We start from the raw sequence: 26,262 nt of genomic DNA, 5'->3' as shown, positions 1-26,262 counted from the left end.
CAACTCTCTCCGTAAAGAAGAATTTCCTAATATTACTCTTGAGTCTACCACCCCTCAACCTCAAATTATGCCCTCTGGTTTTATGATTTTTCTTTCTCTGGAAACAACTTTGTTCTACGTTAATACCTTTCAAGTATTTTAACGTCTATATCATATCTCCCCTGTCCCTCCTTTCCTCTAAGGCAGATGTTAACATGCGGTACACTCACCATTGTCAGGGGGTACGCAGCATCATATGTCTCCCAATTTCCTTCTGCCGTCATGTATATCCTGTCTTACTCATCTTCTCTCCCCAGCAACCCCCCCTCCCCCCGCCTCCCGAACCAGCAGCGGCAGCTCACTGTGTGCTTTTAACGTCCCCACACAGCACCCACTAGTGTTAATTTAGCCAGCAATTCCATCAGGCAGCCTTGGACCTTTACTAGGCCGGCTCACCTCCTTTGAAAGAGGAGTTGCATCATCAGAGAAGGGCCGGCCTAGCAAAGGCCCTGAGGCTGCCTGATGGAACTGCAGCTAAACTAACACTAGCGACAGCTGTGTGGGGAAGTTAAAAGCACACAGTGAGCTGTTGCTGGGGAGAGGTACTGCAAAGCCAGCAATTCCATCAGGCAGCCCCGGGCCTTTGCTAGACTAGTCCACCTCTGACGAAAGAGGAAGTTGCATCATTCGAGACAGGCCGGCCTAGCAAAGGCCCTGAGATGTTGGACTAGTGGGGGAGGGGGAGGGAAGGAGAGATAGATGGGAAGGTAAGACACAGAGTAGATTTGGAGAAGAAAGCAGAAAAATGGGAAAATGTTGAACGTTAAAAATTAATGCCAAAGATGGATGCAGTCAAATATAAGAAACAGGGTAGATTTGAAACAATTCAACAAGAAGAGCTATAAGGGAAGTATTACAACAAAAAAATCACTCTAGATAATGCTTATAAATTATGCAATGGAGATGGTATAATTAGGTCTACAAAAATTTTTATGCTCAGAATCATGGAGGGGTAACTGGGGAAAACCCCAGAAAATACCACCTCACCGCCCAATCATCACATGTAAAAAGATAGACAGCAGATTATATCATGTCTTTTAAAGATGTAAACTGTGAAAAGCCCATAAGGGCTACAAAGTTTTTTTAAAAAAATTGTACGTCTGGTTATTTAAAAGAACTCGGCAAACTTATCTTTTAGCATGCAAGCTAAATCACAGCCTAGCATCCTTTGGACAACAGCCTCCACCTTGTCACACTGTTTCTTTGCCTTTAGAACTTCAGACACTATCATCCCAATGTCCCTAACCCTATCCATGCATATCATCCTCTCACCTCCTAGCAAATATGGCTCCTTCTGATTTCTAATCCCCAAATGCATTACTCTGCACTTCTTTGCATTGAATTTTAGTTGACCATTCCTCTAACTTTTGCAGATCCTTTTTAATGTTTTCCACTCCCTCCTTGGTGTCTACTCTGTTACAAATATTGGCAAACCTTTCCTTTGGCAATATCGTTCAAAAACATATTGAACAGGATCAGCCCCAGCACCGATCCTTGAGGGACTCGACTACTCACTTTTCCTTCCTCTGAGCAAATTTCATTAAGGCTTTGCTAAAATCTAAGTAAATTACATCTAGCATATGTCCTTGATCCAATTCTCTGGTCACCCAATAAAAAAATTAAATCAGATTCGTTTGGCACGATTTACCCTTAGTAAAACCATGTTGCCTTGGATCCTTTAGGACATTGATGCGCCGACATTTGGCGTGTCCTGACATTTGCGTGCAGGATATATGCGCACCGCAGCTTCCAGGCCTTCCCCTTCTTCTTGCGCTCCTGCTGGGGGGGCTGTGGGGAGGGGAACCTCCCACTACATTGAAAACTGCTGAAGAGCGAAAATGTGAAAGAGAATTGGAGTTTTCAGTGTACGGGGGGGCTTCCCCCCAAACACTCCCCCAACAGGAGTGCGAGGAGTTGTTAGTGTGGGGTTCCCCCACATCCCCCTCAGAACGCAAAAGAAAAGGCCTCAAACCAGCAGCGTGTATTTGTCCTGTGTGCAAATGTAAGGGCGGAATTGTCGGCGCACCAATGTCCTGCGTGCTTTCAACGGTGTACCGTTACTCTCTGCACCACCACTATAGCTGGACCTCAAGGGCATAAGCCCAGTGGGCCATCATACAGTCTGAAAGCATATTAGGAAAACTTCAGATGGTGGTTTTCCTTACCTTGATATGTTATTGGAATAGTTCCTACAAAATTCAGCAGATCTTTCTGGGAGCCATCTTTGAATGCTGAAAATTAAAAAAAAAAAAAAAAAGAAGAAGCAATTGCCACGTTATATGAAGATTTTTGTTTGCTTGAATCACAAATTGCTCAGCATTTAACAAATAGTAGCTGTTATACCTCAGCATATTACTGACATGTTCAGCATATTACTTACTGACATGTTCAGAATATTACTGATATGTATCCTCAAGTCTGCTTACCTGACATCCTGACCTCCAAAGAACAGTAAGACCAGATGGTCTCTACAATAACCTTGCTTATTTGAGATCCTGACTTCCTTTATTTGAGTGACAACTGGATAGCATCAAAGAGACAATAAACTGCAACACCTCCTTGCTTATTTGAGATCCTGACTTCTTTGATCTCCACAGGACAGTAAGACCAGATGGTCTCTACAATAACCTTGCTTATCTGAGATCTGACCTCATTGATCTTCAAAGGACAGTAAAACCAGATGATCATCAGTAAAGACAGATGGGAAAATACATCAAAAAGAAAGGGACAGTGACAAGTATCTGCTATCTTGACCTTTTTGACCTAGGAGTTGCCAAAACAAATAACAAAGGACCAGTACCAGCTGTCTTACTAAGAGGCAAGCAGTTTTCCCAGCTTTTCACCCAATATAAAAGACGGGACTTGCCTCTAACCTTAGAATCCAAGACGTCTCTAGGAACAGAAACCAAAAGAGGTCTAAAGGGGCAGTCTCCCGTGTCCTACTCGCCTATCCATTGAGGGATTCCGAATGGTGAAGGGAGGGTTTACGTGAGATACGGTGATGCTATTTTATTCTTATATATATATATAAGTATAATAAAGTGTTATTGTTTATGTTTGATATTGTCTGTGTGCTTTTCTGAGTGTCACTGATCATCCCATTTGTCAGAAATTAGTGGCGGAACAGTAGCAAAAGAGAATGGTGGTAATTCTATAACTTGGCGCCAAGTATTAGGCCACAATTCTATAATGGCATCTGAGCCCCGAGATTTCACTGTAGGATACGCGGGTAAGTTGGAATTGGTGTATATAAATTTAGGCGCCAACAGTTATGCCATGTCAATGGCAGCTGTCTTTTTGCACCTAAGCATGCCCTGAAGTGCACATAAGAGCATATTACTACTACTAATAATAATTTTTTCTATAGCGTTACCAGATGTACACAGTGCTGTACAGAGTCACGAAGAAGACAGTCCCTGCTCGAATGAGCTTACAATCTAAACCAGGGGTGTCCAACCTTTTGGCTTCCCTGGGCCACATTGGCCGGAAAAAATTTTCTGGGGCTGCACAAATGCTGCAGCAAGACAGAGGAGGGAGCCGGCAAGACAGTAAACACCCAGGGGCAGCAGAGGAAAACACTGCATCGCCCTCGACCGGGGCCACACAAAATACTTCATGGGGCCGCAAGTTAGACACCCCTGATCTAAACAGACAAGACAACCAGGCTGTTATGGATACAGTTAATGGGAATGGTTAATCTGCTGGCCATACTGGGTCAGGCCAAGGATTGGTCTAGCCCACTATCAGTGGCGTGCGGTGACATTTATAGCAGGGGATTCAGTAGATGAACTAAACAAGGGGTGACCAACCTTGGCTCTCAGGATTTCCACACTGAAATCCTGAAAACCTGACCAGATTGAGGCCCTCGAGGACTGAGGTTGGACTCGTCTGTGCTACACATTAATGTAATATGTACCCTTAACCAAGGTTAATGTGTTAACTATTTGTGCTGAACAATGTCATGTTTTGGTCTCTTTCGGAGAATCACCTGTAGCATTTGCTGCTACTCCTTTTGACTTTTGTATTGATGTATCACTACCACCTTTCCAAAATCTATCCTTCAGAGTTATACACAAACTGACATTATGTGGTGTAGAACTACAGATTCCATCACAAACATATTTTGAGCAATATAACAGACTGTGATATTTTGAGGCTGAAGCAGCAAGTTATTGTGGACCCACAAACAAAAGCAGAGAGCAGCAGGCAAGTGACCTCCAGGGTGCATGCAACAAGATAAAATAAGCTTTGCCTTGTCACCCATTCCTTCTTCAGGTCATACTCAAACAGGAGCAGCCGTAGACAGTCAATGTAGTTAACAAGATTGCAAACTCTGTGGCTTTGGCCTGAACTGATGGAACAGCTGCCTTCAACATCCATGAAGATTTCCTTAATACATGAAACAGAAACAGCTAACAAAAATCTCCAACATATAACACCCCCAGAGAAGCAAAAAGAGGGGCTCAGTCACCCCAGTATATAACCTCTCACCTCACTTTTTCTTGTCTGAATCATTTTATTTTTCAAATCAAGATGGTCCCAGTCTCTGGTTTCTGCTTCCCTCTGTCTTCTCTTAACTTACTCACCAGGGTCTCTTCTTTTCATGTCCCCCATCCATCTCCCATCTCTGTGTCCCTATCTTACTTCATTTCTGTGTCCCTATAGTTTCTTGTCCAGAATCTCTGCTGTATTCAAATCCCCTCCCCCTGTGTCTATCATAACCTACTGTGCTCCTATGTCCTTCTGAGTTCCTATCTTCCCTATGTCTGGTATATCCCCTGCTGTATCCATATACCCCCCCCTCCCAGTATCCTGCATTATCTCTCTATTCCCATATTCCCCTCCCCCATATCACATTTTGCCCCTGTGTTCATATGCCATCCCAATATAGCCTAATACAGTTTTGTTTCCCTGACCTATGCCCATCATCTCCCCGCTGATTCTGTATATTGTTTGTTTGTTGCTTATTGTAAACTTGCTCTACAGTCTTTTCTAAAACAGACCAAGGCAGTATACATAAAACTGAAAACTAATCTCCTTGTGTCCAGTTTCTCCTTCATCCACACTAATGTCTCTTTCCTCTTCGATCTCACCCATCCAGCTTCTCTCCCTCTCTTTTCTTGCATCCTAAAAGATTTCAAGTCCCTGCAGTCTCAGACAACCTAGCAGACAATGCCACAATTGTGGGCCTGCTACTGAAAAAGCTGTTGCTTGGGTTCCTTTGTAGTGTGTTTCTGTGCCTCTTCTCTGCCCCTCACCTCCACACGCTCCTGCCCCTCCTGACACATGCATACCACTTCCCTTCCCCCATACCTCTGTAGTGTTCCTGGCATGAGCAGCAACCCCCCAACCTGCTGTTGCACCAGCATTGGCTCTTCCTTTGAGGTCACTTCCTAGGTGTGGGTCCAGGAAGTAATGTCAGAGGAAGAGTCAACGCTGGCGCAACAGCAAGTTGGGGGTTGCTGCTCATGCCAGGAACACCACAGAGGTATGTGGGAAGGGAAGTGGTGTGCATGCATGGCAGTGGGGGGCGAGGAAGGAGCGGAGAGGACGACAGGTGCCTGTGCCCTCACCAAGATGGTGTCCAGGGCGGACCTCACCATGATGGATTTTAAAGATAAATTACAAATAACTAACACATGTGATCTTAATGAGCACAGAGGTGTGTAGTAGAGAATGACACGGGGACAAATTTTTCCCCGTCCCCGCGGGAACTCAATTTCATGTCCTGTGCCCGCAAGTTCTGTCTCTGCCCCATTCCTGCAAACTCTATCTTAACCGTCTAAACCTCGAACACTTATGGTTTTAAAGTGTTTGAGGCTTGTGCAGATGATACAGAGCTTGCAGGAATGGGGCAGGGACAAGAACAGAACTCGCAGGAATGGGACAGGAAACTGAGTTCCTTCGGGGACGGGGAAATATTTGTTCCTGTGTCATTCTCTAGTGGGTATCATTCCATAGATTGTCTGATGAACAATTGTTAGGATTTTATACTCAATCCTAAATGTAATTGGTAACTAATGCAATTGCTTTAGTTTGGGCGAGATGTGCACTTATCGAGAAACCTCTGTAATTAATTATGGGCTCCTTTTACTAAGGAGCCCATAATTACATAATTTACATAATTACATAATTTACATAATTACATAATTTACATAATTAAATGTGTTAGCCATTTTAGCGCGCGCTAAATATACACACACGCTAAATGCTAACGCGCCCATTATAAGTCAATGGACACGCACATGTATTTAGCATGCACCAAAATGGCTAACGCACTTTAGTAAAAGGAGCCCTGTGTTAAGATGATGTGACATGGTCCTAAGAATGTGGCATTTTCACCATCTTCTTAGCAGAGGGGTTGAGATTCTTTTTTTTTTTACACCAGACAGGAGGGGGTGGTGCACAGTCTCAAAATCCCCAGAGAGCCAGAAAAATTAAAATCACAACAGGTACAAACATGCATGAAAAATGACATTGAAACTGTATTGTTGGATCTGTCTTTAGTACAGCATCCATCCGCACTGCTCAGAAGCTTACTATAGGTATTCATGGCGAACATGAAGTTTGGGTATCTCTTGTGTACATTCTTCAGTTCTTCTACGGTCAGGTCTCTAAATTTGTACTAGAAAACAAAGCAAACACCAAAGCTGTTTTATGGGAAACCACCAACAAAATCAATAGACAATACTGACCATCATTCAATATAATCAACTGCCTATTACTTGAAAAGAGATCACGAGGTCCTTTGAACATATGCTACAAGTCCATATAACTATAAGTGCTTTTTAATCTTAATCCTCTTTTTTCTCTTCTTTCAAAAGATCATTAATATTAATCTGGATCTTTATACATTCTTCATATTAAAATGATCTACTTTTAAACTGATTAATTATTCCTAACATTACTTCTTTCCTTGAATCATTTTAAAATAATTGAAGCTCTTTCTATCAATTAATTTTCTTCATATTTTTTTCTAAATTGACCCTATCCTTATGTACAAACCTTGAATGTTTTTTTGTTTTTAAATTAATTTTATAAATTGTATTTCTGTCTTTTATCTACTTGTTTCAGTTTGTATTAATAGAACATAATGATTAGTCTGTATAATTTTGTCTCATTTGTATTTGTCATCCCTGGCTTACATTACAATTATGTAATACGCATTGAAATATTGGATATTGCGTAAAATCAAAATTTAATAAACTTGAAACTTGAACTTGCATAACAGACTTACGTGCATTTCTAGAGTATGCAAAAGTATTTGAGTGGCAGAAAGTATCACTGATGAACTCTGAGGGCTCCTTTTACGAAGATGCGCTGCCGACTAGCCTGCGCTACGCATACAAACTAACGCCAGCTCAATGGTGGCGTTAGTGTCCAGTGCGCGTGGCAATTTAGTGCGCGCTAAAACCGTGAGCGCAGCTTAGTAAAAGAAGCCCTAAATCTAATGAGTGAAGCCAGTTAGAAAGAACTTCTGGTTTTTAAGTATTAATAAAAACATTACTTTTCATGGGCTACTTTTCTCTCCACAGCATTACAGCAAATTATAACCTCCTTTTATCAAGCTGCGGTAGAGGTTTTTAGCACAGGCTGGCGCAGTAAATGTTCTAACGCTTGATAAAAGGGGGGTATGGTTTTTTCTTATTTTGTTGATTTTTCACGGTGCTGATAAACATACTACTGACAGAATTCTGTGTAAAATAATTCAAAATTCTGCGGCAAAAAAAAATCCAAATTCTGTGGACAAAATTTGCAAATTCTGCAAGTTTATTTTGACAACATTTAAATAATATTTCCATATTTTCACTAGAGAAAACAGCCTTCAAGTTTTTCTTCTTAGTGGCAGACTGGATGGGAAATTTGGCCTTTATCTGCCATCATGTTTCTATCCCCCCCCCCTTTTATCAAACCGCACTAGCGGTTTAATAAAAGGAGGCCTATGTTTCTAGTAACACACCTTTGCAAAAGTCCACCTTAGTGAAGTTTGGTTGGTTGGTTGGTTTTCATAGTACTGTACTTTACTTTATGTTGCTGAAAACCATTCCTGAAAGCTGACATATTTCAATAACCCCCCCCTTTTACAAAACCGTAGTGCAGTTTTTAGCACCGGTAACAGCTCCGATGCTCATAAAATTCCTAGGAGCATCGGAGCTGTTACTGCCACGACCAGCACTAAAAACAGAGCTACAGTTTTGTAAAAGGGGGGGGGGGTACATTCTGAATAAAAAACTTTTTTATATCTTTTGTTGTCTGAGCAGTTTATTTTTCCATTCACTTAGATCCCAGAGCCCCATTTCTGCTTTTCTTTGTTTTTTGGTAACTGTCCTAATAGGATTGCCTGTCTATTTAACATCTTGTCCATATCTGTTCAGGTTCTATCCCTCCTGTCTCTATCCTGAGCTTCTCCCCTCCATGTCCCTCGCCATTCCCTTGCATCCATCATCCCTCTGTCAGAATCACCCCTTTTCAAGCAACGTTCTTGTGTCTAGCAGTCATTTTATGCCCCTGTCTCAATGCTCTCTCCCCATCAACCATTCTTCCCCATGTCTGTACCTCTCCATGCCCAGCATTGCTTCAGTGTCCCTGTCTCTATGCCCGGTGCCCATCTAGGATCTTTTCCCTACATTTCTGTGCCTCTCGGTCTGCATGACTTTCTACCCTTGAGCCAGCATCTCTCCTCTTCCCCCTCAAGTCTGCATTTCTCACTTCTCCTTCTCACTCTCAGTCTCCCTATCCACTCCCAAGCCAGAATCTCTCTCACCACCCCCAGCCAGTATCTCATGCTATCTCCCCTATCCCCCGAGCCAGCATCTCTATCACCCTGTCCCCCCCCCAGCCACCATCTCTCACCCGTCCCCCCTCTAGCCAACCAGCAGCACAGAGTCCAATATAAAGTAATCTCAATTGTTCTTCAAACGCTTTACCTTTATATTTTAAGCAATTGCTGATATTATACTGTCCTCCTGGTAGAGCACTGCGTTCAGAAAATGCCATTTTACTTGAAACCTCAACTAAAGTGTAATATGCTGAGACAAGAGCAGCTGCTTTTTGTGTGGAATGCATTGATGGGGCAATTACACCTATGTGCTGACAGATTGAAATTTTAAAAAATTATTTAAAAAGCAGCAATTTGTATCTGCTTTCACGTAAAAAAAGATTTCTATTTCCACAGGCAGTAGATGAAAGTGATAGAGATGCTGGCTCAGGGATGAGATGCTGGCTGGGGGTGGTGAGAGAGATTCTGGCTTGGGAGGGGATAGGGAGACTGAGTGAGAAGGAGAAGTGAGAAATGCAGACTTGAGGGGGTAGAGGAGAGATGAAAGTGAAGATTCAACTTTTTGTAATGGTAATTTCATGCTATATATTTATATGGAAACCGTCTAGATATAGATTGAATTTAAATTCTAAAAATAAATATCTCTCACACCTGTCCCCCCTCCCCCAGCCAGTATCTCTCACTCTCTCCCCATGATCCCTAATCTAGCATCTCTCTCTCTCCCCTTCACTTCTCAAGCCAGCATTTCTTATTTTTCTTACCCCACCTCCAGCCAGGGTCTCTTACACTCTATCTCCCCTTTGCTCCAAATGGCATCTACTCCAAATGGAGGCCCTGGCCTTGCATGGGCTCTCCCTGTGAACCTCAGAAATGCCAATTCCAGTAGGCAATCTGCCACCGGCTCTGCAAGCTTCTCTCTACCGTGGTCTCGCCCGTGAAGAAAGAGGAAGTGACATCATCAAGGGTGGGAACGCAGTAAGAGGGAAGCCTGCACAGGCTGCCCAAAGATGTTGCTGGCAGTGATTTGGACTGCAGATGGAGTGCCGATGCCAAATTCTGCATTGCGCATTTGTGCAGAATTCTGCCAGGAGTAATATACATGTTTAATATAATATTGTTTCATGTTAGCTCTGATACTAGATTTTAATTTGTGTTTCTAAGTTTACTTCATTGATTGTACTTGTGCTTATATTTGGTCATACCATTGTTACGCTGTTAATAAAACTGTAAATTTTATGTAAAACTATCTGCTGCATGCTACCTTTGGTGAATCTCTTCATAAGGAAATAAATAAATGTTATGTGTAGGAAGTACATTTATTCCGCAGAAGGCTCAGGAACAGAAAGCAGTTTGTAATTTATTGGAAGACTTATTTGTAAATGTATTTCTATTTGTTTACCTAATAATAATAATACTTTAAATATCTGATATGAATAACAATATGAATTTACAAAACTGAACACTTCTTAAGATACGAGATAAAGTGGTTGGAAATGTCATATGAACACATACTGCTGTTCATAAGGTAAGAGGATGTTATCCTTGGAAGCAAACTCCACCCTCCTTGGTTCTTCCCTGTAGACACACGATGGGAAGGGGGGATTCAATGAATAGCACTCAAAGTTAAGTATTGGGAAGATCCAGATTAAACTAGTTTCTGCAAAGAGTACTCTGTGCAGACCGTCCTTAGCACACTTAGGGCTCCTTTTACGAAGGTGCGCTAGCCAAAAATCTACCTCCTGCTCAAAAGGAAGCGGTAGCGGCTAGCGTGCGCGGCAATTTATCATGCGCTATTCCACACATTAAGGCCCTAGCGCACCTTCGTAAAAGGAGCCCTTAGCAACTTTGGATGCTTGATTTAGAAGCCGGTGTAATGCTGGCACACAAATAGATGCATAAATTACATCAGTCTATAACAGTGTTCTTCAACATTTTTACACCTATGGACCGGCAGAAATAAAATAATTATTTTGTGGCTGGCATCGGTCCGTGGACCGGCGGTTGAAGAACACTGGGCTAAGTCGTAGGCCAGACTCCGCCCATCTCTACCCAATCTCCACCCCAGACCCCGCCCCCATAATAGTACTAATTGTAACACTATTTTTTCCATTCATTTTTCACAGATACACAATATAATCTTATTAACAACACATAATGGTTAACCACAAAATTAAACTACACAAAGCACACTGACAGCAAATGTAAATTCTCAAAATTGACATAATTCAATCACTAAATTCAAAAATAAAATCATTCCCCCCTACCTTTGTTGTCTCCCTCCCTCCATGCTATGCCTTATCTTCTGGCCTGCTCCCGCCTGGCCATTTTATGCCACATCCAGTGTTATCTTCAGGCCGGTTCCCTCTTCCTCACTGATGCAGTGCACAAAGCTGCGGGCAGCGGCTCCTTACACGTTGCAGAGCGAAGGCTTCCGGTTCAGGCGCAGGACGCACATAGGAGCCACTGCCCGTGGTTTATGCACTGAATCAGTGAGAAAGAGGGAGCTGGCTCGAAGATAACCCTGCATCGATTGCACTGTGGACCGGCAGTTGAAGAGCACTGTTTTGGGCCTGATGCATGTGCTGGCCTTGTGGACCAGCAGGAAATTTCTGTGGACCGGCACTGGTCCACGGACCGGTGGTTGAAAAACACTGGTCTATAACATTACACCTAAATCCCAAGAATGCCCCAGACCCTTCCCTTCCCTTCGCCATGCCTCCTTTTGAGTTGCACTCTATAAAATTTAGGTGCATGTGTTATAGAATAGGACGCAGGGCAGATTCACCTGTGCCAATTAATACCAATTATAAACAGCTCATTAACTAATTAATTTGCATGTGGATCTTGGCTTCATGTCTAAATTTGTGAGGCCTATATAGAATCCAGGGGATGGTTTTATTGTCTCAAACACTAATACCCCCTTTTAGTAAACCGCACTAGCAGTTTTTAGTGCCGAGAGCCGCGCTGAATGCTCTGCATGGCTCCCGATGCTCACAGAGTTCCTATGAGCATCAGCAGCAGTGCGCAGCTTTCAGTGCAGCTCCCGGCGCTAAAAACCACTAGCGCAGTTTAGTAAAAGGGGGCCTAAAGGTCTCTTTTATGAAGCCTGATAGCACAGACAGATGCAATAAATGCTCAGACACCCATAGGGATTGAATGGGCTTTGGAGCACTTGCCGGGCAGCACTCGCTAGTGCCGCTTCGTAAAAGGGGGCCTAAATTATTTATTTATTTAAGAATTTATATACCATATATTACCTATACGGTTTACATAGCCACAGTCATAAATAATGGACAGTACATTCAAATTCAATGGTTACCAAAAAAACTTTGCTATAAGAATCAACTCATCAATCTAATAAAACATACACAAAGTCTCAACATAAGAAGGCGTTTACAAACAATTGCATCTTCAACATTTTCTTAAAATCTAATCTAACAGTGCATAATCGCAGAACTCCTGGCAAAGCATTCCTACGCTTTGCACCCCCCACCGACAACATAGCCTTGTCAATCCTGGAATGAGAACTAACACCCAACATAATTTCATACTGTTTTCCAATCTCAAACTCCGTCTGGGCTGATAGATTTCAAGAAACCCCTGCAGAACAGTAGTGGTGGTTTATGAAGCTATCACAGGATTTTTTTGCAGGACACAAAAAGCAGTGAGATCCTGCATCTTGCCTGTCAGAAACAGCAGCACTAGACATGGTGGGGAAAAACCAGCAGTTATATAGGGACTGCAGGTTCAGAACTGTGGCTTGGTAAACAGCAAATTAATAAATTGAAAAATGTAACATTCTGCACACTTCCCAGTCTGGTTTTCGATCATGTCATAGTACAGAGACTGTGTTGGCATCCTGACTTGACTATCTTCACCAGCTATTTAGTAAAGGTATAAGTGCTATGATTTTGCAGTTTGAACTTAGTAGCACCTTTGATCTTGTCGATCACAAATTTTTGATAAAATGCTTAGTTGTAATTGATTTATCTGGGGATGTCCTAAAAAGGTTCAGAGGTTTCCTAGACCAATGTTTCTCAACTCGGTCCTGGAGTACCCCTTTGCCAGTCAGGTTTTCAGGATATCCACAATGAATATGCATGAAAGAAATTTGCATATAATGGAGGCAGTGTATGCAAATCAAGTTTATGCATATTCATTGTCGATATCCTGAAAACCTGATTGGCAAAGGGGTACTCCAGGACCGAGTTGAGAAACACTGTCCCTAGACTATCAAATCTGTCAGGTTCGTTTCAACAACTATTATTCATATAGATGGAAAAATCCAAGTGGTGTTCCCCAGTGCTCCCCACTTTCCCCTGTGCTATTTAACCTTTATCTAGCATCATTAGGAAATAGGCTAGCCTCTTTTAAAACCAAATTTTATATCTATGTGGATGACATAACTGTTGTCATCCCAATCTCTTCCTTATCATTTGAAACTTTACATTTGCTAACAATGATAATCCAGGTAGTAGAAGAATGGACAAGAGAATTTAAACTGAAACTTAACACAGAGAAAACCAAGCTTTTTTTGGCATTACCATTAGAAAAAATAAAGGAGGTTACATTGAGTTTGAATGGGTCCATTTATCCTATTAATCCCGTTATTAAAATCTTGGGGGTTTACTTGGACTGAAACCTTTATTTTGATGCTCAGATTTTGATAAAAAAAAGTTATTTTATGTTGTGGAAACTACGGACTATCAGATCGTATTTTGAATTTTCAGCTTTCAGACTTCTTGTGCAGTTTTTGATTCTAAGGGGTCCTTTTATCAAGGCGCGGTAGGGGTTTAACGCATGTAATACCGCGCGTTAAACCGCCTGCCGTGCTAGCCGCTAACGCCTGCATTGAGCAGGCATTAGTTTTTTAGCTGGCCGCGGGATTGGCGCGTGATGAAATGTCCGACGCACTATCCCCGCTAGCATGCCTAGATAAAAGGACCCCTAAGTCTTTTAGATTATTGTAATATTATCTATTTAGCTTCTTACAAGAAGAACATTAATATAACAACTTATTTAGAATACAGCAGTCCGATTGATTTTTAATCTGAAAACACTGATCATGTATCGAAATATTATCAGATTTTGCTTTGGCTTCCAATTGAAGCAAGGATTCTTTTCAAAACGGGTTGTGTTTGTTACAAGACATTGTACAGGTTAATGCCAACCTACCTTGTAGATCATTTCAATTTCGCAGACAGAAAACCAATTTTGCATAAATTTCATTTATTTTCATTTCTAACAGCAAAGGGCTGAATTTATAAGCGCTTTCTTAATATAACTTTAGCTTATCAGGCTGGTTTCTAGGGTAGGCATTTTAGTAATTTGGTAACAAGTTCTAGTTCGTAACAAACTTTTAGAAGGATGTTGAAAACTCAATTATTTGCTAGATTTTATAAATAAGTATATAATTCCCTGTGTATGTATAGTACTTGCATTTATTAACCGGATAGAACTGAAAAGTGATGCGGTAAATGGCTTGTTATGTTATGGCTCTGTCTACAGAATGAAGCTTGCATCACTGAGAGCAATAGGGTCTGGAGCAATACTAGGCACATGGTCTGAAGCACATGGTCTGAATCTGTGGGGGATTACAGTAGCAGCAAAAAGAGAGAGTAGTACAACAGAAATAGGTGGCTGTCAGGGAGACTGAACAGTCTGAAGCATTAGGACCTGTGAAAGTCTTAGCAGGAGTCTGTGGGGGGTCTGCAGTAGCAGCAAAATGAGAAAATGTGTAATAGAAATAGGCAAGGAACAGAGAGAGAGAGTCAAACTAATGGGGATGATGCAGATGACTGGGGAAGAGATACTATAAACTGGTGGCATAGGATTTGACTTTTAAAAATTAAAATGGAGTGCTAAACTCTATAAATATTACCCCTCCATGGACACAATGAAGGAAAGTTCAAGCACCTTGCTCCCATAGAGTTGGCACCTGGAGGGGCTGGAGAGATGTAGGGATGGAGATCTGATAAGTTCTGATCCAGGGCATCAGAACACTGGCAGGGTCCACACACAGGCGGTTCTGAACACAGGCCAGGTCGGAACACTGACCTAGGCCCTGTGTGCGGATCTAGGCCCATGTTTGGATCTGAGGCCCTGTTTCTCATTCCCTTTCCCTTTTTGTCATGCAGCCATTCTAATAAAAGGAAAAATACTAGCATCTTGTCACAAGACTTTTTGTCACATATTAACCTGACACACATTTACCCTTTTTCCTTATCTTGTATAAGCATCCCTTATATGGGCAACAATCAGACTTTGCTTACAATTTAAGGCTAAGGAGCATGCATTATAACCTTTGGTAGGTGGTAGAGCAGAGTACGATTTTGGGTTTCAAGAAGGGGTTGGACAGGTTCTTGAAGGAAAAGGGGATTGAGGGATATAGATAGAGGGGGTACTATACAGGACAAAATGTCTTCAGTAGAGGATCACTTGCAGGTCACTGACCTGGGGGGCCACCGCGAGAGCGGACTGCTGGGTACGATGGACCTTTGGTCTGACTCGGCAGAGACGATGCTTATGTTCTTATGACTGTCACATGCTTATCTTATTTGAGCTGTCCTTATTTGGTAAGGATATCAGCTGACAGGCATTGCACAGGCATTGTATATGTGCAAAGACTCAGGCCCTGTCCACGTGTTAATCAGGCCCTTGTCTAAGTGCTGAGTTGGAGGATGATCACGAGGTAAAAGCACAAGGTAATCACGAGGTAAAAAGCATGTACCTATCTTTGTATCCACCAATGTAAAACCATGTACCTTTGTACCCACCAATCATGAGATGTGTAAACGAGGGAGTTACTATGATGTCATTAATTAGAAGCATAATAAATAGGGACTCGGAGCTAGTCCTTATTAGCGCCTCCTCCCGATTTGTGGCATTCCTATAAGTGGCACCCGAACAGGGACCTTCGCCAACCCTCGCCCTGCTTGCTCCGTCTGACGATTAGACTTGGTGCACCTCATCCTCCGGGATCCCTTCGAGTAAGTATGGGCAATTCCCTGTCAGATTTATAGCATGCTCATGTGACAGAATTGAAGAATATTCTGAGACATACAGATAGAGAGGCCTCTGATTCACAGTTAAACTGTTTAGTACAAGAGATAGGAGAACACTGCTCCCAGTATCCGGACAAGGGATTATTAACATTAGAAGATTGGCTTAGAGTCGGGAAAGTTTTGTATGCTGAGCCTCTGGTCTCGGCAGCCATATGGGTATGGCCTCAGTGTGAGCGTGCCTTGGAAATTGTAGGGACAGAAACGCATTCCAGGCTGCCAACGGTTTCATTAACCGTCCCCCCACCTGACTATTCAAGTCAGAACACATATCCAAAAATCATACCTCCAGCACAGGTATCCCCAGCTCCTTTACAGGAAAAAAAGGCAGAAACATTAGCACAATATATCTCAGAGACAGGTTTAAGAAGTAATTTCACAGCCGGGTTCTTTGAATCCATGGCTGGAGCGCATACTTTCATGCCAGACGTTATGCGCATGGTATAGACTACGGGTCAATATGTTATGTGGGATAGTGAAAATAATAAGGAGGCTCAAAGTGATTCAATGATAAAAAAGGCCAGAGATGAAGGGCAATTAGCCACAGAGGCTATGAAAGATTTAATTCAAGCCTATCCAGTCACATATGCCCAAGATCCTAATGGTCCAGGACAGATAGCTACTTATCAACCATTGTCCTTTGCAATGTTGCGAGAAATCCGTAAATCTATTTCAGAGACAGGTTTAAAACCAGGACACTTCAAACAAAACTTCAAGGCAAAAATTACTAAACTGCCCTTATGGAACAGAGGACGAAATAGTAATAAACTGCCCATATGGAACATAGGCCGACCCCCTAATATTGGCAAGCACAAAGCCAACTTGTCAAGTTAAAAATCTGAAATAGCTCACAGTGCAGGCATAGCTTTATATATTCAAGCAGAACAAGAATTGACAAAAAAGCACCAAGGATTTAGAAGCTGTGTCTGTGTGTGAGGGGACTGCCTGCCTGAGAGATTGTTTTTTTTTTCTTGTTTGTGTTACTGATAAGATGGGTCTTGCCTGAGAGAATTTTTTTTCTTTTGTTTGTTACTGATAAGATGGGTCTCAGGAGACATTAGGAAGTAGGAGTTGGTCAAAAGCTCTAGAGAGAGAATGGAGATTTTAACCTCTTACATTTATAACCTCTTATATTTGTAAAGTTGAGACTTTGTTCAGAAAATAACAACAATAAATTATATTTTTGTAAATTAGTTGAAATACTGGTGACTTATAGGAATGCCACAAAAGAAACACACATGCAATCTTAGAATCGTGAGGAGGCGCTAGTAAGGACTAGCTCCGAGTCCCTATTTATTATGCTTCTAACTAATGACATCATAGTAACTCCCTCGTTTACACATCTCATGATTAGTGGGTACAAAGGTACATGGTTTTACATTGGTGGATACAAAGATAGGTACATGCTTTTTACCTCGTGATTACCTCATGCTTTTACCTCGTGATCATCCTCCAACTCAGCACTTAGACAAGGGCCTGATTAACACGTGGACAGGGCCTGAGTTTTTGCACATATGCAATGCCTATCAGTTGATATCCTTACCAAATAAGGATAGCTCAAATAAGATAAGCATGTGACAGTCCAAATGCATGCTCCTTAGCCTTAAGCTGTAAGCAAAGCCTGATTGTTGCCCATATAAGGGATGTTTATACAAGATAAGGAAAAAGGGTAAATGTGTGTCAGGTTAATATGTGACAAAAGTCTTGTGACAAGATGCTAGTATTTTTCCTTTATTTAGAATGGCTGCATGACAAGAAGGGAAAGGGAATGAGAAATAGGGCCTCAGATCCAAACACAGGCCTAGATCCGCACACAGGGCCTAGGTCAGTGTGCCGACCTGGCCTGCGTTCCGAACTGCCTGTGTGTGGACCCTGCCAGTGTTCTGATGCCCTGGATCAGAACTTATCAGATTTCCATCCCTACAGAGAGACAGAAATGTAGAGGGCGTAAACACTGATGGGGAAAGGCTGAGATACCCAGATGTTATGGAAGATGAAAAGATATCCACATAGCCAAAAAGTTGGAAACCCTAGCATCAGAGAGATTATATAGTGTAATGACTGCACTGTTCAGTATATCAATATTATAAGCTGAATCTGACAGCAGCAATTTTTATATTCAAATTTAACAAGTGAATTTACACAGCACATTCAATAAATAGTCTCTTCATCAAGCTACTAAGTGTGATAAGAAGTTCTAAAAACTTCATTGTACTTAAATGAGCAATGACAAGACATCAATTAACATTTCCCATGTTCTTTTTGATCTTCATCTAATTTTAGAAGAACATTAGGTGTCTGAACTTGAACTATAGCTTAGAGAAACTATTGTATCTGAATTATGAATACAGTAATTGTTTCTTTCTTAACACTATTTGGGTAGTGTCTCTGAATGGGTTTGTGTTGCACAGATAAGGCTTATAAATCAGAGTGTATTGGGCATGATTCCAATCTCCCATGCCAGTGCTCATCTTAGAATGTAATATGCAGTGGCATAGTGAGGGAAGATTTCCATCGCCGCATCCCCCCCTTCAAATCTTTGGAAGCCAGGAGCAGCATCTCTTTCCCACTGCTTGTGCAGGCCTCATTCTTCCCTCTGATGTCATTTTCTGGTCCCCACGAATGGGAGGTGATGTCATAGGGAAGAATAATGGTGATGCAAAGAGAAAAGAGATGCTGCTCATGGGTGATGCAAGCTGGAGGAAAGAGATGCTGCTCGTGGCTGCCAAAGATTTGAAGAGGTACCAGGCTGGCGTCTCCACTAAGGCAGTTTGCCATCCCCCTCTAATACGCCCAGAACAGACAATTTATCAAGGTGTATTTAAGTTATTTTAATGAGGTCAGTGGCACCATATATAGTTGGAGGACAGTATGGCTAGTGGTTAGAGCTACAGCCTTATCACCCTGAGGTTGTGGGTTCAAACCCTGTGCCGCTCCTTGTGACCCTGGGAAAGTCACTTAATCCTCCGCTGCCCATAGATTGTGAGCCCACTGGGACAGAATGGAAAAATGCTTTAAGTGCCTGTTTATAAACTGCTTTTGAGTGTGGTTGTAAAACTACAAAAAGGCAGTATACAAGTTCCAATCCCCCTTTGTAAAAGTGATCTTGTCCAGCTGAATTTACTTACATAGGCTTGAAAAAAACCTTAAGATGCTCAGATTTGTTGGGTAGTTACAGTTCCATTCTACCATAGGAGCCAGTTCTGTGGGTGCTTGAGCACCCCCAATATTGAGCAAACTCCTTGACTTTTGTCCAGGGACGGATAATGTCCATTGGATTTAGCCTCTTCCCAATCATTTTGAAAAGTTGGCTCCTTTGCATCTTACTACCATTTTTTATTTTTTTTTCTTATATACACTTTTTAGAGGCTTGTTCGCATTTCTTTGATTTCGCATTGCCTTTATTTAAGCCATGACTAGATCCCTATCTCCATACAGCAGGGAATATATAATTGTGTATTTGCAGGACAGGTCTGAACTATAAGGAGAGGTTACTAAGAAATATGACTCTGTTGTACATGAAATACATTTGAACGTAAACTTGAAAGAAATTGAAAAAAAAAAATACAATGTCAACAAAGAAGCGCGGAGGAGTTGGAGGCGGCACTTTCAGAGATTCCGCCCTTCCTGAAGCGGCAGCGCCCGGAAATACAATGAAGTGAAGGTAGAGCGCGAGGCCCCAGACGCACCTTGCCCAGCCGCTGCCTCACGTTCTCTTCCTGGAAATCCATCGCCCCCAGACCCAAATAATGCCAGGGCGGCACGAGACAGCGTGCGCCCGGCGAGCCGCTCAGTCCCTTCTGCACAGCGTTACTTCCTGCTCGACGGGAATTCTGCATGGCCAAAATAGCTGAGAAAGCGAAAGGATAGACCAGCTGCCTGCTCTAAAGTAAACGTTTATTGGTTTCACTACCAAGCCTAGATGAGAGTAACTTTTTACAATGTGATACTTAAGTTCGCCTATAAAAATCCAGAGCAGCCAAGTTACCCGTTCCAGGCTAGAGACTATTTTTTGGTTTTGCAATTAGATCTGAAAGCATTTAGTGTGTGATCTTGCCCATTGAAATCAGAGCAGAAAATCCCATAATGCAGCAGGATTGAGTGAGCAGAAATCAGCTGGGTAACTTGCTCAATCAATCAAAATGCAACGAGGTTGTGGCTATGTCCCACGCTCAGGTTTTGCTTGCCTGTGGCAGGTTTATAGCTCTCTAGAGGAGATTCCGGTGCTCCTTTAATAACAAAGTAACACAGTAAATGACAGAATGGTCCATCCAGTCTATACTCTATAAATTAATAATTTAATTTTAATTGTCCTTTTTCAAAGATATTTTTGGGCCAGAACCCCAGAGCTCTGCCTGATAGTGTGCTTAGGTTCCATCTATTGGAGTCCCCATCAAAGCTCATCCCAGCCATCAAATACCTGTTATTTTCCAATTAGAGATCCTCTGTGTTTATCCAATGCTTGTTTGAACTCTGTCATCGTTTTCCTCTCCACCTCCCTGGAGAGCACATTCTAGGCATCAACCACCCTCTCCATAAAGAAGAATTTCCTAACATTACTCTTGAGTCTACCACTCTTCAACCTCAAACTATGTCTTCTCAAATTATGCCTTTCTTCTGTTGCTTTTGGTTGGATATGATGTGATTTACACTCCAGCTCTAGGGGGGTGATTCCTTTCTCTCACTTAAGGTTGTAGGGTCATGAAATGGTTAACTGTTGTTTAAAATATTGCTTTGGCCTACATAGCTGAAAACAGTGTACAATCTACTGACCTTATCTGCCTAAAATGTATGTCCCTGCCTTACCACATTGTAAGCTAAATAGATAAGAATTTGAGCCATGATGTACCCTACTCTCCTGTACATGTAACATTTAGAGCTGTAAGATTTAGATAAGCAGAGAAATGAGCTAGTTCCCTATAGGACAGCGGTCTCAAACAAGCGGCCCCCCCATGGACTATTTTGCAGCTCGCAATCTGTCCTCGCCTAAAGCAGGGGTTCCCAATCTGCTACCCTTCCCACTGCCCTCCCCCAAGCCACCGCAATCAGGGAACAGGCCAGCACCCGAGGTCTTAGCTCTCCCTGCATATCTTCCCCAGCTCGAAGCTGACCAATTCTCACCACCCGACGTCAATTCTAATGTTGGGGAGGAAGTAGGCCAGCCAATCACTGCCTGGCTGGCCCGGAAGCTCCTCCCCAACGTTATAATTGACAGAAAAATAAAGTCACCAGACAACAAAGGTAGGGAAAATGATTTTATTTTCAATATAGTGATTGAAATGTGTCAGTTTTGAGAAAGGAAAGATATTAAACTTTAAATGTGAGTGCTGCAGAAAAAATAGGGTACTTGGAGGGCCGCAGAAAAAATAATTAATGACAATTTTGCATAAGTTAAAACTCTTTATAGTTTATAAATCTTTCCTTTAACTGTTAAAGGAAAGATCTATAAACTATAAAGTTTTTACCTCATGCAAAGTTGTAATTTCTTTAATAAGACATTAACTAATTTTTCTGCAGCCTTCCAAGTACCTACAAATCCAAAATATGGCCCCACTAAGGGTTTGAGTTTGAGACCACTGCTATAGGACTATAAGTTGTAGCCCTGAACCTATCATAAATGCTGGCTTAGGACCAATAATAATTGTAGAAAAGTTATAGAAGTAACAAATGAGAAGTTGTAGTTTTTGCATGTATTAGTTTGCGTATATTTAGTGAAAAGGGCATAAAAGTCCATGCATTTCCTGATTCTAACACTCTAGTAAGCAGGCTGTTCACTGCACTAGAATCCGGCATGCTGTAAATAAACCTCTTGTACTTTCTTCACGCCTCTGACTTTGTGTGTCCAAGTGACCTTTTGTTATACCCAGAGGGTAATCAGCATAATACGTGACATGTCTCCTCAAGTCTGCTTATCTGACCTCCGTGTCATGAGCGTTACCTTGATCTCAAAAGGGCAGTAAAGTTTGTTCATTTGAGAGCCTGACTTCCTTTGCAGGCAAGCTGCTCAAATAACATCAGTAAAGACAGATGGGAAACTACATCAAAAGGAAGGGGACAGTGACAAGTATCTGCTAACTTGACCTTTTTGACCTAGGAGTTGCCCAAACAGCATCAAAGGGACAGTGACAAGTATCTAATATCCTGACCTCCTTGATCTCCAAAGGGACAGTGAAACCAGTCTTATGGGAAAACAATCTCTGCAAACACCTCCACAATAACATCAAAAGGACAATAAAGCCAGATGGTCCGGTCTCTGCCACACCTCCTTGGCCTAGGTGTTGTCAAAACAGAGAACAAAGGAGCAGGAGCAGCTGTATTCAGGACCAGCTGTTTATGCTTTTACTATGAACTCCGCAGTTTGCCTCCTATATAAAACCGGGATTCTGACCCTGACAGACAGAATCCATGACGTCTGAAGGGGGAAGCCACAATGTCAAAAGGGACAGTCCTTTGGTCCCCCCGCCTATCAATTGCAAGGATTCCCAATTGTGAAGGTGGTTAGTGTATGGGGTCCAGGTGATGCTATTTTATTCTTATATATATATATGTATAATAAAGGGTTATTGTTTATGCTTTTATATTGTCTGTGTGCTTTTCTGAGTGTCACTGATCATCCCATTGGGCAGAAATAAGTGGCGGAACAAATTGGTACCAGAAGTAGGGTTGATCAATGTGGTCACAAAAGCACCAGATAAAACATGGGGTTGAGGAGCAGGCTCCCAATCCCTCCATTCCGAATGGGAATGATAGTATAGGTAAATTAATGGCCACTGAATGGTCTGTAGAAGCAGGATTAAGTGAATCCTGTACTTTTGGAAGTGGGGATCCACATGAATTATATGCCTCCTTACAAAAGGTGAAAATCTCAAAAGGAGAAGAGCAAGAAGGAATTTCTAGACAAGGAAGGATGATTTTGTCAGACTGGAGGAATTTGCATGAAGCTAAACAGGAATTACAATTGAAATTAGAAGAGCTGGAAAAGAAAAGGAATAATCAACAGCATGCCATTACAATGCTACAATGTCAGAATAAGTTGTTAATGGTAAGGTAGAAACCTATCAAAATGTAACAGAAAAGTCAGCTATGCGATATGCACGATATAAATACAAGAAACGGAGGTGGAAAGTGAGTTACAGAAAAGTTAAAACCTTAATTTATCATCTGCTGGATGATTGGAATCCAAACAAACGGGATGGGAATATTTGGGATTCAAATTCTAATAACAGTGAGGAGGATATATGTGTTGAAGGAGAGCAGGCAGAAAGTTTAGAAGCAAAGCCTGTGAGGAAACAAAGATTACAGGGAAATCTGCAAACAGGAGAAAATCTAACTAGAAATAATGTTAGGGAGAATGTTACTCCACATGAAATCATGGATACGATGGCACGCTTTACACAGCAGCCTGGGGAACCACTAATACAATAGGTAATTCGGGTGCAGGAGCTGGGCGCAACCGGGATTATGTGGGATGCCACAGATGCCCCTAAATTTGTTCAAATTAGTCAAGAAGTAGCAGTACAAAATGCGTTACGGGAGGATCCTTATCCTGCAAAAAATGCCCAAAGGTCTTTATTAGAGATAATTAGTAGGGGTGTCACGAAGCGATATCCACTTGAATCTGATTGGCCCTCAAATGATAAAATTTGGTATACATTAAAAGATGCTCAAATAAAGATTAAGGAGGAGACTATGAAGGTAGCCTTAGTAATAGGTCACACTGACATAGATATGTCATTACCTTTTACTGTGTCCATGAGAAATAAAATTATTAAGTATGCTGCACCAGCATACAAACAGATAATGATAACTTTGTTGATCAATCAACTAGATAGGACTATTTTGGAAGCCTTAGAAGTGGTCCGACAGTTAGGAGATTGGGGGGACTGGGGACCTCAAAATACTTTTGAAAAAAAAAAAAAAAAAAAGAGAAAAGGACAATCCAATTCAAACAGGGCTAATCGGGTGTCTCGGAGGAATATGTTTTTGAAATTAATAAAAGATGGTGTAGAGGGGGAAGAAATAGATGGGAAGAATACAAGGACATTAGGGGAAATGTACAAAAATAGAGGACTGGGAAAGAATCTATATCTCAAGCACAAATGAACAAAGGAGAGAGGGAGGATATTTTGGTGCCAACGGCTCCCCCTGAGGAAACTGCTTCCATTCTTTATCCTGATTTAAAAGGGTGAAAGTGTTGGGAGGATCAATAATGTGAATGCCGAGCCTCAGTGTTTGCCTGGAACAAATTAGAACAGCGTCCGCAGGTAGAGATAAATATTTAGTAGAAATCTGGGGAGCAAAAGGTACAAGCTGTAGTGGACACTGGGTTGGAGGAATATAAATAACAGGATTGGGGGGGAAAATTATACAAGCAGGAAGAAAAAAAAAAATTTTTTTTCCCAAATTTTAAAATTGGACAATTACCAATTTGGGAATATACTGTATTAATCTATGGGATTCCTTAAAATATAATAGGGCTAGATATCCAAAAAGGGGTTAACATTACAGCTTTCTGATGGAATCTATAGTTTTGGTAAATTGCCAGACATTCCTATGAGATCAGTAGTGGTGGGGAAACCAATAGTAGTACCGATCTCCACAAAAATTGTAAACATGAACCAATGCATTTTTACTATTCCTATAGTGGAGCAATGTCCAGAACAATTTGCATTCACTTGGCAAGGGATGCAATATACATATACCAGACTACCACAAAAATACTTAGATAGTCCCACTTTCTATCACAAGATTACAGCAGAAAGTGGGCAAAAGGATGCCGAGAGGTGATAGAGAAAGTTAAACAGAAAATTGTAAACATCCCTTCTCCCCAAAGTAAAAAAAAAAAAACAGACTTGGGCCTTTTTTTTGAGTCTGGAGGCAACATATTTCACATCTGGGGTAACATATGGGGTAGGTTGAACAATAAAAAAGTAGAGATATTGCTAAGTGACCTTTATAAAGTATAAAGTTTTGTTAGATAGTATAAGGAAGTTGCACTCCAAGTGATTTTACAAATGTGTCTTTTACCTCAAACACTAACATTGTGAACCACTGTACCTGCACGTAAACTTCTCTTGTATGTTTTATAGATGAAAAAGTCCCTGCTTGCATTCTCTTATGATTATGTGACAGAGCTTTGAAATGGAATAAGATAGAAAGAAGACCAGCTTTCTATAGAGCAATTAACTTAAGTTTCTATCTCTCTTTCTTTTAGAAGCTTAGTATCCAGACATGGTCAGGAGAACCAATCTCACTGTGCCATCTTTAAAATACGTCCACCACATTTGTTTGTGACTCTTTTGATTAATAGTGTGCTTATTTACAGATTAAATTCAACCCTGAATCATTACCGATGGAAGAAAGCATGCTGGAGCTCTGTGTTTGTTTGTTTCTGTTATGTGTTGTCTGTTTTAGCTTATGGGGTACCCCAACATTGCACATTGGCCATTTCCAGAGTTTATTCCACCCCTTCTATTAGTCCAAATGGTACCATATCCCTTTCCAAAAAAGATTCCCCCACATACAAGAAAGTATCTTATGAAAACCATGCTCACAATGATTTTATGCTATGGCTCACAGGTAATAGAGGCCAGCAGCGTGCCAGATTTTAAGAATAAATGGGACGCCCATGTGGGATCCCTACGTGGGTCAGGGCAAAACATTGGCTAATCTTAAGGGGAGGGTCTATAGAGTGGGCAGACTTGATGGGCCTTGGTCCTTTTCTGCCGTCATCTTTCTATGTTTCTATACAGCCCAATGATAATTTAGTTAGGGGTTATATTATAAAAGGATATCTGAAGAGAAAAAATTAGAAAGCTTTATACCTGGTAAAATGGTGTTCATTGGTATTTGATATTTGCTAAATAAAATAAAAAATGGTCTATCTTTATTTAACTTACCAGGTATAAACAGTGCAGTGCACATCTCTGACATAAGTTATTTTGGTATCACATTCTGTACGTGTGTATGGTCTCTCCTAAATGACATAATAATTATGTCCAGAACATAAAAAGGTGTATTTTCTGAATGTCCTACAGAATACCTTTAAGTGCATTAGTGTTGTTTCTCTTATCTCACACAAATACTACCTTACACACAAGTATTGTGTCACATGTTATCACCTTCTGTACATAAAGTGGTTTTTCTCCTTTTTCTCTTATCTTCTCTTTTACCACTAGGGGTGTTTATTGTAACTAAAGCATTGAAGCTAAACAGTCATGATGAAATATTTTCCTTGAAAAATCACGTACTGGGAAATGTTATTCCATATAGACTTTCATCCTTTTGTGATAAAATTGGTCAGCTCTGCTCTCTCATTCTGATGATTTGGCTAACATGCTGGGTTAAGAGAAAATTTCACCAGATCGAGAAGATGATGACACG

At 41.4% G+C, this 26,262-nt stretch overlaps 1 protein-coding gene across 2 annotated transcripts in view; it reads right to left on the bottom strand.

Annotated features, from left to right (window-relative positions):
- UEVLD (UEV and lactate/malate dehyrogenase domains) overlaps window positions 1-19,833 on the bottom strand; it is a 57,655-nt gene extending 37,822 nt beyond the window's left edge. Inside the window, exons 1-3 of one of the 2 annotated variants that reach the window (XM_033927851.1) lie at window positions 19,569-19,833; window positions 6,580-6,664; window positions 2,205-2,270 (exon numbers count right to left, since the gene is read on the bottom strand). In XM_033927851.1, coding sequence (XP_033783742.1) covers window positions 2,205-2,270; window positions 6,580-6,664; window positions 19,569-19,718 — 301 coding nt within the window. In that variant the 5' untranslated portion in view covers window positions 19,719-19,833. Of the gene's footprint in view, window positions 1-209; window positions 290-2,204; window positions 2,271-6,579; window positions 6,665-19,568 lie in introns of those variants that run through there. The other variant, XM_033927852.1, reaches the window with a different exon arrangement.
- Window positions 19,834-26,262: the final 6,429 nt, after the last annotated feature.

This window comes from Geotrypetes seraphini, chromosome 19 (genome assembly GCF_902459505.1).
Source record: "Geotrypetes seraphini chromosome 19, aGeoSer1.1, whole genome shotgun sequence".
Classification (NCBI taxonomy): Eukaryota; Metazoa; Chordata; class Amphibia; order Gymnophiona; family Dermophiidae; genus Geotrypetes; species Geotrypetes seraphini.
This window is presented reverse-complemented; position numbering and strand designations above follow the sequence as displayed.